The following is a 13,263-nucleotide window of genomic DNA, read 5'->3' on the forward strand; positions in this document are numbered from 1 at the left end:
GTGCGGTGTCCCGTCGCTGCAGAGCCCCCGTCCGTGCCCGTCCCCCGTCCCAGGGCACTCGCCGCGCTCCTCCCGGGGATGCAGCAAGGGGTTAAGCAGGCAGCTCCGCGTTCCGTTTGTTTCTCTTGCTCTTTAACCTGCTCCGTGCTCCTTGAGGCTGACCCCGCCATGGAGAAGCCAGGCCTGGTGCAGAAGCACAAACAAGCCTCCCCTTTGAAGCCTGTTTAGCTTGGAAGCAGGAAGGCGGATTTCGGGAGGGAATACCAGCTTTTCCTGTTTGATGTTCCGTTCTTGCACGGCTCCCCCCACCCCTCACCCAGCCGTGCATTGTGTGGAAATGGCAGCATCAGGTCGCTAAAAGCAGTAGCAAGAGGAGTCGCCTGAGAGCGAGGAGCAAAGCAGCTTTAATTGGAATACCCAGACAGTGAGTGCCAGCCTCACCATGGAACAGAGCGATCACGCAGGCTCCCCGGGCAGTGATTCACAGCACTGGGGAGAGGCCTCAGACCCCGAGCTCTCTCCCTGAACCCCCAAGGAATGCATAGTTCCCACTTGAACTCAGGACTTGGCTCCAAGCTCGGAAACAATCTTCAGAAATGAAGCCATGGCTAAAACACACACACACACACAGCGGCTGCCTCGCGCGCACACGTGCGCCCCGGCGCTCGCGTGCATCGCGCTCGCGGGATGCAACGGGGACGCATCCCGGAGCGACGCTGCTGTCCCCAGAGCCCTTGTGCAGCCCCAGGAGGGGCACGGGGGACGCTGAGATGTGAGAGCCTCCGGTTTAGCCGAGCCTCCGGTTTAGTGCGCCCGCTCGGCTAAACCGGAGGCTCTCACATCTTAGCAGCATGTGTGAGGACAGATGTGCAAACCCTGGAGCAGCCCCAGATGGGTGAGGTGTTGAAGAGCATCTGCCCCGCTCCAGCCACCCCTGCGGGGAACGGCAGCTTCAGGTGTGAAAATGGGGCTCGCGTGGGAAGCCGAGGGAAAGTGAGAACTGCCTGCTCCCGAGGGTGACCTTCCTCGCATACGCAGCCCCGTCGCAGCAGCGTTCGGCGCTGAGACGAGCGAGCAGAGAGGAGGACACAGAGCCAGGCAGCCAGGAGATGCCACAGTCAGACCCCCCAGGGGTGGCATTTTTCTTCTGCCTTTGCTCACGCTTCAGGGGGGTACCATGAGCCAGTGGGAAGCATGTAGGAGGGATGTGGCACTGGGAAAAGCAGGATGCCCTTAGCTAGAGTGCCCGGCACGCGGCGGGCGGGCCAGCGGCGCCAGGGCCCGGCCAGGTGACACGCAGAGCTGGGAAGGCAGCGAAGCTTTTCCAGAGCAGCAGCCAAGTCCGGGAGCACGGGGACACTGCGGCAGCTGAACCCAGATTTCCTGAGCCAGCTCCCTGTGCCCTGGCCCCGAGGCCTTGGCAACTCGTGCACTTGAGCAGGAGGTCACGGCAGCACCTTGTCGCATAGTAACTGTACCTCCTCTTCCTGTTTGAAGTGATAAACGAGCTGGACGGCCTGGCCAAGGGCCCGGAGATGGAGCACCGGGCTGCAGGCTATGCCCGCCAAGTGCAGGAGAGAGCCAGGAAGTCCATCGAGTTCCTGGAGGAGCGATTCGAGAGCCGTGACAACTGCCTGAGGGCTCTGACCAGCCGAGGCAACGAGCTGGAGTCCATCTCCTTCCGCAGCGAAGACACCACGGGCCAGCAGGTAAGGGGGACCCCGGCCAGCGCAAGCTCTGGGCCTGGGGGGCTCTTCTCCACGGCCTTCCAGAGGGCAACCAGAGCCCCCATCCCTGGGCTCTGCTTGTCCTGAATGGAGAGTCCCTGCCGAGCTGTGACACAGCTTTTAGAGAGCAATGTAGACATTAAGGGAGCGGGGGGACTGCGTAGCTTTTCTCCTGCCAGGCATAATAGTGCCCTTTTCTTCCAGGGAAACAACGACGACCTGATTCTATCCTGCTGTCTCCACTATTGCAATGACAAGGCCAAGGACTTCATGCCCGCTAACAAAGGTATAACATCCTCGTGCCACCTTTGTCCCTGCCCTGCTGCATCCCACAGGCACCTTGTTTTTCTCTTTCATGGCCCTTTGAGCCAAACCCTCCTACATTTTGCCTCTTTCAACACCGAGGTGTCACCTCCTGCCTCCAATCAGCCCCAGGCTCTTGCCCTCATATTGCTTTTACAAATGCGCACCTCACTGTGCCCCCTGTGATGCCCAGCCTGGGAGAAGCACCCTGCAAATGTCTGCAGAGCCACTTCTTCCTCTCAGATCCTTCCTTGAAATGCTCTTTTGCTACAGCCAGCCTGATGCCGGGGCCCCTGCTTGCTTTTAACGTTATCAATCCTGCCGTTAGCCTGCGTGCATGTCCACCTCCTCAGCTTCTATTGGGCTGGGACAACCATTAAGAGGTCCAAAGTGTGCACCAAGCCTGGAAAACCACTCGTTTGGGTCACCTCACCTCCTGTGAGAGCCGGAATGGCAGATACAACCTGCCTGGGCTGAGCCCATCTCCTGCTGTCGCTGCCGTGCCCAGAGGAGCAGGGGACTTTGCACGCGGGATGCAGCCCAGGCGGTAGGAAAGGGCCTGTTCCCCACGAGCCTTTTGCCTCCCGATGGCCTGTTGGCATCTGGCAGGACGTACTAGGACCAGACGACCGCAGAGCCATTGCCAGGGCGCTGGGAATGGGAATTATATCAGCAGCTGCCCAAGAAATCAACCCACATTTGTCAGTGCGAATTCTTAGCAGCTTAACTTGTCAGATTCACAGAGAAACCGTCACCAAATGTTTATGTGTAAATGATGCTGAATTTTGAAATCATGTGGATTATGGCGAATGGGGCCTGACAAGCTGACAGCCTCTGGTTTGTAACAAGGAGGCGCGTCACCCGCGCCGAGCAGAGGATGTTTATTGTTACACATTTCTTAAAGTGTCCGCACAAAACTTCCCGCTCCCGCTTTCCGCAGCCCGGCCATCCCGGCCTCCCGGCTCCGCGCTCGGCTCCGCGCTCCTCCTGAACCTCCCCTTCCCCTCAGCCTGCTGCTCCCAGCGCAGCCAATCTGGGCCCATGTTGGGCTCCCATAAACTCTGTTTTTTCCATTCCAGTCCTGGCTCGGAGGCACTGTGTTTCCTGTGCTCATAGGAACAGTGCTCTGGTCACAGGACCCAGCTGCTTACACATACCCCATATGCTTCCCCTGCTTCACACACACACGTAAGCGCAGCTCCCACATCCCCAGCCCGGCGCGTTGCGTGCAGGGCAGCTCATCCATCTGGGGGCAAGATCCTTTCAGTTATTTCTCAGGCTTCAGCTCTTTCTGCCTGTCTGAGCTAAAGCCAGAAACGCCTCGGTGTCAGTGGCTACTCCAAAAGCTCAAAATAAGGGTTCGTTTTAGATCTTATAATGAGATCACCAGAATAATAGCACCAGCTTCCTGCTGGAACCAGGGTCGCGGGCCGTTTTCCTGGCCTGGGTCAGGCAAAGGTACCTCCTGTTCCCTGGCTTTGTGCACCACCCTGGCGCGGGCAGTGGGTACCACTGAGCCCTGCCTCTGCGTCCCGGCATTCCCGGCTCCGGGAAGGTGCAAGGGGCAGGTGTCCGAGCCAGAGCAAGGGGCTAGGAGGTCTTTGAGGAGCAGGAGCAGCAGCCCCCTTGGCATGGGATGGCCATGAGAGAGGTGGCGTGAATGCCAGGGCCGGGGGCAGAGCAGCTCCAGGCTTCACTCGGGTGTCCCTCTCATTCCAGATGACCCGATCCGCTTGCTCAGGGAAGTGGTTTTGCTCACGGACGACCGGAACCTGCGAGTGAAAGCGCTGACCCGCAACGTGCCCGTGCGGGACATCCCCACGTTCCTCAAGTGGGCCCAGGAGGGCTGAGGGGGCCCGAGCGGGGAGGAGAGCCCCTCAGTGAGTAACGCAGGCGGCTGCGGCGGGAGACCCCGCTCCGGAGGCAGCCCTGGCCACGCGGCGCCGCCGCCGCCCGGCCCACAATGAACAATAAAACGCCACGTCTTCAACCCACCCCGGAATGGCCGTGCTGCGGAGGCCCCCCCGGGGGCCGGCAAGCTGGGAAGGTCGCTGCTGTGGATGGTTCATGCGGAGGCCGGGACGCGGAGGGTCCCGCCAGCCTCCGGGCGGTGCTGGAGCAGAGCTGGAGAGCCCTGCGGCCGAGGGGAGCGTTGGGTGAGCCCCGCGGGCTTGGCTTGCTTGGTTGCAGAGAGGCACGAGCCCGCGGCTCTTTGGGTTTGCAGTTGGTTGGGGCACAGAGCGGGGATGGGGCGGTGTGGGCGTTGGGATTACACTCGCTCAGCCCCTGTGAGCGGAGCCCCGGGGTCCCGGCCGTGCCCCTTGGAGATGCTGTGGACCTCACGGGGAGGCTCCTCCTGCCCAGCTGCGCGTTCTGCTCCCTCCGCTCATCCCTCTTCCCCCAGCTCCAGCAGCACCCACGTTCCTCTCCCCTTCCCCATCCCACTGGAGCAGGGTCGCGAGCAGCCACCGACCAAGCAGCTCCTCAACATCCCACTGAGGACGATGCTGCCGGCTGCTCGCGGGGCCCCTCTCCTCCCTCTGGGGCAGGTTTTGCCTGTTGAGGTTCCACCTGCACTCGCTGATTGTTAGTTTCGAGGTGGGGAGGTTTGAACCCCGCAGCTGCTCTCACCACCCTGCCCTCCCCAGGCATCAGCAGCCCCTTCCCTCTGTCCCCCCAGCCCTTGGTCCCACCTTGCTGCCTTCGGGCACGTTTTTCACCCTACTTTCCCCTGAGGCTCCCGCACTGCACAGGGGGTGCAGGACAGGCCGGCTCGCAGCTCCCAGGGCTCCTCATGGGTCCCTGTCTGTGCCCGTAGGCCCAGCAGTGTCACAACCACCTGCCCTTGTCGGGGAGGGAACCTTCCGCAGGCGCCACCGCCGTGTCACCAGCCATGCAGTGGCCCCAGCCAGCAGGGCAGGGGCTTTGCACCCCCCCCCCCAATTGCCACATTACCCCCCCACACCACCAGCTTTTGCAACCCCAACCCCAATTACCCCTAAACAGCATCAAGCTAGGAGGGAGCAAGAGCCAGGGACCGGGTGCCCCAACAAGTCCCAGGGCAGGAGCGGGGCAGCACCCCGAGACCGTCAGCGGTGCCGAGCGCGGAGCAGCAGCCGCGGGAGGGAAGCGGGAGGTGCCACAGGAAGCTGCAGGGCTGGAAACGCCGTTTTCCTTCCCCGAGTCGACGGCTCGGGGCTGGGGGCTGCACCGGAGCGGCTAGCGCAGCATTAGCCCTGCCTAAGATGTCACCAGCCCCTTGGTGCGAGCCAGCGCGGGGTATCCCAGCCCGGGATGCTCCGCAGGGCCACTCGGCTCCCGCCTGGACAGGCGACGGGCTGCGGGTCATGGAGGCGCCGTGCGAAGACGCGCGAGGGCCGGGGCTGCACCTGACCCACACGAACGGGCAGAGACTGCAGGAGCCCCGGGCGGCACCGGGCCCGGACCTGCCGCGAGCGGCCGAGCCCGGGGACTTGAACACGCAGCCGCCGGCGCCGTGTACAGAGCGGCCACACCGCGCGCGGGCTTCCTTTTCCCCAATTGCGTTGGAAATGTTCGTTTCCCAAGGAGCCGCACGGAGCCGTCGAGGACGATGCACAAGGCCCGGCCGCGCTCAGCTCAGCGGCCACGCGGACTCGGCCCTGGAGCGACGGCAGCGGCCGCCGCGCGAGTGGGGCCTCAGTGCCCTCGTGCACCCCTCTTGCAGGGGGACGGCTGCCTTTGGGTGACTCTGTTACGATGGTTTTAAGAGTTTTTAGTATTAAACATTTGTCTGTGGTGCCGTGTCGTTTCCTTTGCTGGTGGTGGGCGGGCTGCGACGCAGGGCTGCGCTCACGTCACGGCCAGAGCGGCCCTACGGCCACCACCGTCCCCTCGAGCCTGCGGCAACAGGAGCTCGGTGCAAAGCGAAGCCCCCGACCTCCCTCCCTGCACTGCTGCGAGGGACCCGTCGCCCTCCGCTCCCGCATGGAGCGAGCGGAGCCGAGCGCGAACCCCGACGGGGAGCGCCCTGTCCTCATCCACACTGTGCCCGGCAGCGCACTCAGCCGCAGCCCCAGAGAAGTACGCGAGGCCACATGTGTTAATGTCACTTTATTGCTCGTTCGCTTTCGACTATAGAAAAAAAAATAAGGGCGAGGAGCCCGTGTACAAATTGGACGCGATAGAGACCGGGCCGGGCGGCCCTGCTGGGCACTTCCAGCTGTGCTTTGGGTGCAGCCTCCGCTGCCTCCTCCCCGGCCAGCTCTGCCCCGGGTCGGCCCGGCGGGACCCCCCGAGCAGCCCCCATCCCCGGGGGACCCGCGGGCGGGAGCAGCCGGGGGGGGCTAAGGCACAATGGCCGCGAGGCCGGGGCCGGCGGCTGCCCCGGGGCCTCGTGTGCAAAGGAGAGGACGCGGGGGAACGGGGAGAAGCTTCACATTAGCCCCAGGCAGGAGGGCCGCGGCAACGGGACGGGACGAGGGGGCTGCTCTGCCCGCCCGCAGCGCGGGGAGGCCGGGGGCTCCGTGTGCGGGGCGGCCCCCCCGGCTCCGGGGCTCCCCCTTCCCGCGTTCCGGCCCGTGCCCGCGCGGCCGACAAACCAGCCCGCTTTGTCTGTGCCGGGAAGGGCGGCCCGCAGCCCCCCGGGGCGCCCGGCCCGCGCTGGGGACGGGGATCTTTGGCCAAAGAGGTGAGGGGCAGCGGGAGCCGCCCCGCAGGGCCCCGGGGCGTCCCTGATTGCGAGGCAGGGCCCAGGGGCTCAGTCTGTGCCGGGTCCTGCAGGAGGGACGGGGAGGACGTGGGGCAGCAGCGAGCGGGGACCCGGCGCCTCCCCTCGCCCCGCGCTGCCGCCCGGCGCCTGCTCCGTCAGTCCGTCCCGAAGCACCGGGGAAGAGGCCCGTGGGCAGCGCGGTGGCATCGCGCTGCCCGCCGTGGAGGAGCTACTCACGGGGCCGCGGCGCTGGAGGCGGCCGAGTCCACGTCCCGGCGCAGCAGGAGCCCCGTGGGCAGCCAGGCAGGAGCCGGCCCGGAGGGTCGGAGCGGGCTCATGTCCTCCGAAGCCTCGGGGCCGAGGCCGGGCCCAGCGCCACAGCGCGCGGCTTCGCCTCCGGCCGCAGCCCCCGGGCCCAACCAAGGGCCAAGTCCCTGAACCATCAGCTTCCTCCAGGCCAGGCCGCGGCTCCGTGCGGGGCCCCATGGACCCTCCGCCACCAGCGAGTTCTCCGGGGCCGGCTCCGAGCCGGGGGGCAGCGGCAGCCGGGGGCTTCCCATCGCCGCGCGGGGCGGCAGCGCGGGGAGCCCCGCGGCGCGGCCGGAGCGCGGCCCCGGCGGGCGCTAGGGCGGCGAGTAGCGCTCAATGGTCCGGGCGGCCTCGGCGTGCAGGTGCGGGGCTTGCGCCAGCACCTCGGCCGCCTTGTCCTGGCTCAGCCCTAGGTGCTCGGCCGTGAACTTGGCCAGCGGGTAGAGGCTCTCCATGGCCTTGGGGTCGCTGAGGAAGTGCGAGGTGTGCGACAGCAGCTCGGCCGCTTTCTCCTGCTTGAGCCCCAGCTGGTCGGCGGTGAGGCGGGCCATGGCGTAGACGCTGTCGGGGAAGTCCAGCTTGGCCTTGCCGTCGGGGCCGGCGGCGTGCATCTTCATGTGGCTGATGAGGTTGCGCTGCTGGGCGAACTTGCCGCCGCACACCTGGCACTCGTAGGGCTTCTCGCCCGAGTGGATGCGCATGTGCTCGGTGAGGCGGTACTGGCGCGTGAAGCGCATGCCGCACGCGTCGCACGCGAAGGGCTTGAGGCCCAGGTGGCTGCGCATGTGGCGCGTCATGGTGCCGCGCTGCGTGAACTTCTTGCCGCAGATGGTGCACGGGTAGGGCCGCGTGAGCCAGTGCGTCTTCTCGTGCTGCCGCAGCGTGGCCGGGTCCTTGTAGGACTTGTCGCAGGACGAGCAGCGGTAGGGCCGCAGGATGTCGCCCAGCCCCGGGCCGCCCTTGTCCAGGAACGGCACGGCCTGCTCGGCGGCCGCCTTGTGATAGAGCTCCTCTTCGTTGTGGGCCTCCACGTGGGCGTTGAGCTGCTCCGAGCTGGGGAAGCCCTTGCCACAGGGGATGCACACGTAGAGGTTGTCGCCCAGGCTCTCGGGCTCGTAGCCCAGGTGGTTGCAGTAGCGGTCGAGCGCGTCGCCGGGCGAGGGGCCCTCGCTGCTGCCCGTGTCCTCGCTGGTGCTGTTGTCGGGCTCCAGGTCGTTGCTCTCCACGCTGGGGTAGCGAGGCTGCGGCGCCGCGGGCGGCGACTCGCCCTTCTCCTCCCGCTCCAGCTCCTTCTCGGCCTCGGCCTCGTCCAGGTAGGGCCCCAGGGGCTCGTGCTTCATCCAGCGGTACATGAGCTCGCGCCCGTCGGCGCGGGGCAGCGGGGGCTCGGCGCAGGGCGGCGTGCCGCGGAAGGGGTCGGCGGCGTGCGGGTGGCCGCCCGGCTCGCCGCCCGGCGGCGAGTCCTTGTAGGCGGCGGCGTGGCCGGCCAGGAGGCCGGCGCTCACCGGGGGGCTGTCGTGCCGCGGGGGCAGCGAGGGCTCGCGGGGCTCGCCGGGCAGCAGGCGGTCGGTGGGCAGGAGCTGGGCGGAGGGGCCGGTGGGGCTCTTCTTGGAGAGGTCGAGGCCGCAGGGCGGCGAGCAGTGGCGCTCGGGCGGGCAGAGCCCGTGCGGGTGCAGCGGGGCGCCCTGCGAGGCCGACGCGTAGAGCTCGCCGCACTGCGTGTTGAGCGGCGCCGCCGGCTCCACGGGCGGCAGGTCCACGGGCCGCGGCGTGCCCGAGTAGCACGCCTGGATGACCGGCGTGGCGGCGCGCAGCCCCCGGCCCAGCTTGTAGGGCGCGTAGCCCCCGCGCAGGTGGCAGTACTTGCCGCTGCGCTTCAGCTTCTTCTTGCAAAGCGCCACCAGGCCAGGGATCTGGAGGTAGCTGGCGGCGGCCAGCACGGCGCCCAGGCTCTGCTCGCCGCCCGGCTCGCAGTCGGCCAGGCGGCCGGTGTAGATGAAGTCCAGGATGAGGCGGAAGATGCCGGGGCTCACCATCTCGTGGTCCAAGTTGAGCAGGTTGTCGTGCACCACCAGCGACTTGAGGTAGGCGCTGCTGGCCGCCAGGATGTTCTTGTGCGCGCGGAAGAGCGCGTTCTGCACCACGATGATCACGTCGCACAGGAAGCCCTTGGTGCGCTGCGTGTTCAGCTGCAGCAGCAGCTGCCGCGAGTGGCTCGGCACCTCCATGGCGTCCAGCATCGCGCTCCTCGCCCGCCGCCCTGCAACACACGGCCGGTGAGCGCGGGCGGCCGGCCCCGCGCGCCGCCGCGGGCTCCTCGCCCCGCGCGCTGCCGGCGGCCCCGTGGCGGGCGGCGAAGCAGGCGAGGGGACGGCCGCGCTCGCCGCCGCGTCCCGGCCGCTCTGCGCGCCGCCTCGCCGGTGCCACCGCTTATATCGGGGCTCGCTTCTCGGCGGCCGGGGGGGCGGGGAGTGGGGTTAAAACCCCCGGAGGCTTTTGGAGAAAGTGACATCACTCGCGGCCGCTTCCAGCGCCGCGCCGCGCCCGGGCCCCGCCGCCCCGGGGGCTGCACCGGGGGGGCCCCGCTCCCACCTGCCGGCCCGCCCGCCGCCACCGGCACCGCCGCCGCCACCGGCCCGCTCGCCCCGCTCGCCGCTACCTGCGCCGCGGCCGCCGCTCCGGCTCCCCGCGGCGCTTCGCCGCCTCTTATGCGCCCCGCTCCCGGGAGGCGGCCGGCCGGGCCCCCGGCGCCCCCCGCCCCCGTTTCCTCTCCCCCCTGCGAGGTGAGCGCCGCCGGCCGCGGGGGGACGGGACGGGCGATGCGGGGGGACGGGGCGGGGGGGGACCTCCCCTCCCTCCCCGCCTCCGCTCCGGTGCGGGCCCCCCGCCCAGGTGCGCGGCGAGAGGAAGAGGAGGAGAAGCAGCAAGCGGGAGGGGGGCGGGTTGCGCGGGGTTTACCTGGGCGCCCGGTGGCCTCCGCCAACCAGCCGAGGTCTCGGTGGATTCTCATGGCCCCCGCGCAGCGGGCTCAGCCCCGGGGGCGCCGCCGGGCGCTGCCCGCCGCCCCCTCGGGCCGCCGCCGCTCCATGTCCCGCGGCTGCCGCGGTCCCGGCCGGTCTCGGAGCGGGCGGCGGCGGCGGCCACGGCGGCTCCTCCTCGGGGCTCCCGGCGCCGCCAGCGCGGAGGTGAAGCCCGGGCTGCGAACTCCCCCTGACCCCGGCCTGAACTCCGAGCAGCGCCCGCTGGCTGTTAAAGGGACGGCGGGAGGTTTCCTCCTCCCCTCCCCGGGCGGGGCACCGACGGGCCGGGCCCCCCCTTCCCCTCCGCCCCGGCGGCCGCGTGAGGAGCGGGGGCGCCTCCTCCCGCCCGGCCCCGCCGCGCCCTCGGGGGTCCCGGAGCAGCGGGCGCTTGCGGGAAGTGGGGGGGACATTGGCCCGGACCCAGCGAGAGGCGCCGGGAGCCCCGAAGGGGCTCCCGGCGCCTCTCGCTGGGTCCGGGCCAAGGTGTCCCCCTCAGCGCCCGCCCAGCCCCGAAGGGTCCCCCCGGTTCCCGCAGGATGCCCCGGTGGGGATGGAGAGCGCTGCCCGGTGGCACCTACCTCGGAGGGCCCCGTCGCTGTCGCCCTCAGCGGGTCCCGAAGCCGCCGCTGTCGCCGCGGGGCCGGTGCCGCTCGCGGGGCGCCATCTAGCGGCGCCCGGTGCCGCCCGTCGGGGCCCGCGGCTCCTCCCCCCGCGCAGGTGCGCGGAGCCCCGACGGGACGCGCGTGGCCGCGGTTCTGTCCCCGCCGCTGCGCAGGGAGCGGCCCCGGGACTGTCCCCCGGCCCGTCGGGGCTGCCCCCGTGGACGGGGGCACCGCGGGATTTGGGGTTGTTGTGACCCCCCCCCTTCCCCTCTCTAGGTGCGGGGTGGGCTACCCACGGTGGGACCCTTTGAGGGTGGCGCTGGGCAGGGTCCCAAATGGGCGCATGTGGTAGGAGGGGGGCGACCATCCCTAATGAGCTCCCCTGGAGGGCTCAGAAATAGGGGAGCGCAGCTCTGCACCCATGGGTGACGGCACCGTGAGGCCTGGGGGCTGCACAGGGGGCAATTGGAGGCAGCATCCCGCTTCCCACCCCCTCCCCTCCCACCAATTCCTCCATGTGCCCCCCTGCAAACTCCGAAATGGCAGCAGGGCCTGCGGGGGACCCTGGAGCCGGGGCTGCCTCTCGCTTCGCACTTTCGCTTCTCCTTTCTCACGCCCCGGCCTCTTGCACAACGTGGCCTTGCCAGGCCACACAGCTGCGCGCGGCCCAGCCGGGGCCTGCCGGGAAGCAGCTCGGCGCTCCTGGCCACGGGACCGGGATACAAACCAGCCGTGCGTTTTGGGCTCTCACTCCACCTTGTTACGCACTGCTCGCTCATCTGGGTCTTGGTGCAGCCCGGGCACCATCGCTCATCCCTGGAGCAGGGCTTGGCCACCGGCAGCATCTTCATCACTGCGGCATCCACCCGGGATGTGGGTGTCCTGCGGAGGGGCTGGTGTGGGGGCCGGCTGCTGAGCTCCAGCCAAACTCGGGACACGTGTGCTGAACAATCTGCCCTGTCCTTGTTTCCTGCTTCCTTGCTCCGCTTGGGTCCCCCGGCTCTGTGCCACTCGGCTGCATCCAGTCCAGAGGTTGGATCTGGTACCCTGCAGCTCTCCTCATGGATGGGACGGACAACTCTGAGCCCCACATGTGAGTGTCTGGTGAGCAGGGGGACACCTCACGTGGTGGCACCCATGGCACGGCCAGGCTCAGACATCCCCCCACTGCCGGGTGGCCTCGGGGCCCTACGGGGCCATCCCAGGCCGTGTCACGGCTTGTGCCCCCTGGACGCCGCGAGCGGGGCAAGCGCAATCCTCGTTACAGAGAGGTGGTTTAATCGCAGCTCCCCGGGCACTAATTTCCCCCTTTTTTCCTGTTCAATTAGCGGCTGGAAACGTTTCAGGTTCTGGCAGCGAGCTCTGGATGTTGCCGTGAGCGATGGCTCCCGTGGGCTCCGTCCCGGTAATTTATGGGGCTGCGCTGCATAAATCAAGGCAGCAAGGGCTGGGAGGCAGCTGTGTCCCCGCGGCTGCCCCACGACCTGCTGAGTGACGCCGTGGCCGCGGGGCAGCCCGGGGAGCCGCGAGGGGCGGGAAGGGGAAGACTTGCAGCTTTTCCACCTTCTCCTGCAGCTTTTCCCAGCTCTCCCGGGAGCGGAGGGTGGGTTGGTGTTCACAGGGAGAGGCACTGAGGCTGGGGCAGGTGGAGGTGGGCTCGACCCCATAGCTTGGCTTGGAATATCCCTCCTCCTTCTCTCTGGAGGCTCCCTGCGTTCCCTTCTGGACATGCCCAGGCACCAGGGTGATGGGCAGCCCCTGTGCTCTGTTTGCCCAGGGGCAATCCCTGAAGCTGCCAGGGAAGAGCAATTCCCATCCCTCCAGGGAAGGCTAGAGCCGTTGCAGTGGCCACATCCCATGCAAGGGGAAAGGCCAGGCTGGCCCAACACCCTCCAAGGTCCCCAGACCTGCTGCCATGCCCTGGGGACCCGTGGCCAAATGCTCAGGTCCCACCGCCCGGGCCACGGTCCCGGGGGCCACGGAGCAGCTGGAGATTGTGGCCTCGGCACCGGAGCTGCAGGCAGAGCCAGCGCCGGCAAACGGGAGTGTGCAGGAAAGGGGCATTTTCGCCTCAATGTGCTGAGCAGATTGGAAACAGCTCTGCTTAAGTCATTGGCTCTTTTGGGAGGTCTGAGCTGGAGCGTCTCCCGCCTGTGCCCCCTCCCCGCGATCCATCACCGCGCAGCACATTAGCGCAGATGCTGGGAGATTCGGTTCACATCCAGCTGTGGTTTGGATCGCGCTCGCACGCCTGGCTCCACGTGGGACCGGGGCTCTTGGACAGGATGCGGCGCCCCGGTCTCGGCAGGGCCCTGCTTCCCAGCGCTGCCGCTCCCGGGAGCCCACACACATGCCTCCGATTACGGCGCGCCGGCCAGCGGAGCCGCAGCGGAGCCGGGAGCCCCTGGTGGCAGCTCGCACTTCATTCTGCTGGCAGCGCTGCTGCCGCCGCAGCCCCTGCGCAGCCTTGTCCCACTGATGCCGTTGGCCCCACGTGTTTCTTCCTTGCCCGGGGGCATCTCCCAGCCTGCGGTGCCAGGGAGCTGCATGGAGCCGGCCGCCCTGGCAGCACCTGCAGGGTGCCAGATGCTCCTTGTTGCCAAAATGGCACC

At 68.2% G+C, this 13,263-nt stretch overlaps 2 protein-coding genes across 2 annotated transcripts in view; one reads left to right on the forward strand and one right to left on the reverse strand.

Moving 5' to 3' along the window:
- SMG6 (SMG6 nonsense mediated mRNA decay factor) overlaps positions 1-4,024 on the forward strand; it is a 97,064-nt gene extending 93,040 nt beyond the window's left edge. The window contains exons 16-18 of the mRNA XM_088530023.1: positions 1,498-1,709; positions 1,932-2,013; positions 3,750-4,024. Coding sequence (XP_088386149.1) covers positions 1,498-1,709; positions 1,932-2,013; positions 3,750-3,880 — 425 coding nt within the window. The 3' untranslated portion in view covers positions 3,881-4,024. The remainder of the gene's footprint in view (positions 1-1,497; positions 1,710-1,931; positions 2,014-3,749) is intronic.
- A 3,312-nt stretch (positions 4,025-7,336) lies between these two features.
- On the reverse strand, positions 7,337-10,141 carry HIC1 (HIC ZBTB transcriptional repressor 1). Its single transcript, XM_088530025.1, has 2 exons — positions 9,988-10,141; positions 7,337-9,289 (listed from the first exon to the last, which is right to left on the reverse strand). The coding sequence occupies exons 1-2, from the start codon at positions 10,037-10,039 to the stop codon at positions 7,344-7,346; spliced, it is 1,998 nt and encodes a 665-aa protein (XP_088386151.1). The 5' UTR covers positions 10,040-10,141; the 3' UTR covers positions 7,337-7,343.
- Positions 10,142-13,263: the final 3,122 nt, after the last annotated feature.

Source organism: Tinamus guttatus, unplaced genomic scaffold, assembly GCF_059628265.1.
Source record: "Tinamus guttatus ecotype Peru unplaced genomic scaffold, ASM5962826v1 Tinamus_guttatus_pri_ptg000356l, whole genome shotgun sequence".
Lineage (NCBI taxonomy): Eukaryota > Metazoa > Chordata > Aves > Tinamiformes > Tinamidae > Tinamus > Tinamus guttatus.

Excerpts from the sequence above, each read along its gene's own strand:
- HIC1 (XM_088530025.1), bottom strand. The coding sequence starts at position 10,039 with ATGAGAATCCACCGAGACCTCGGCTGGTTGGCGGAGGCCACCGGGCGC. Across the intron at positions 9,290-9,987 it reads GGAGGCCACCGGGCGCCCAG|GGCGGCGGGCGAGGAGCGCG; the intron begins GTAAACCCCGCG and ends CGTGTGTTGCAG.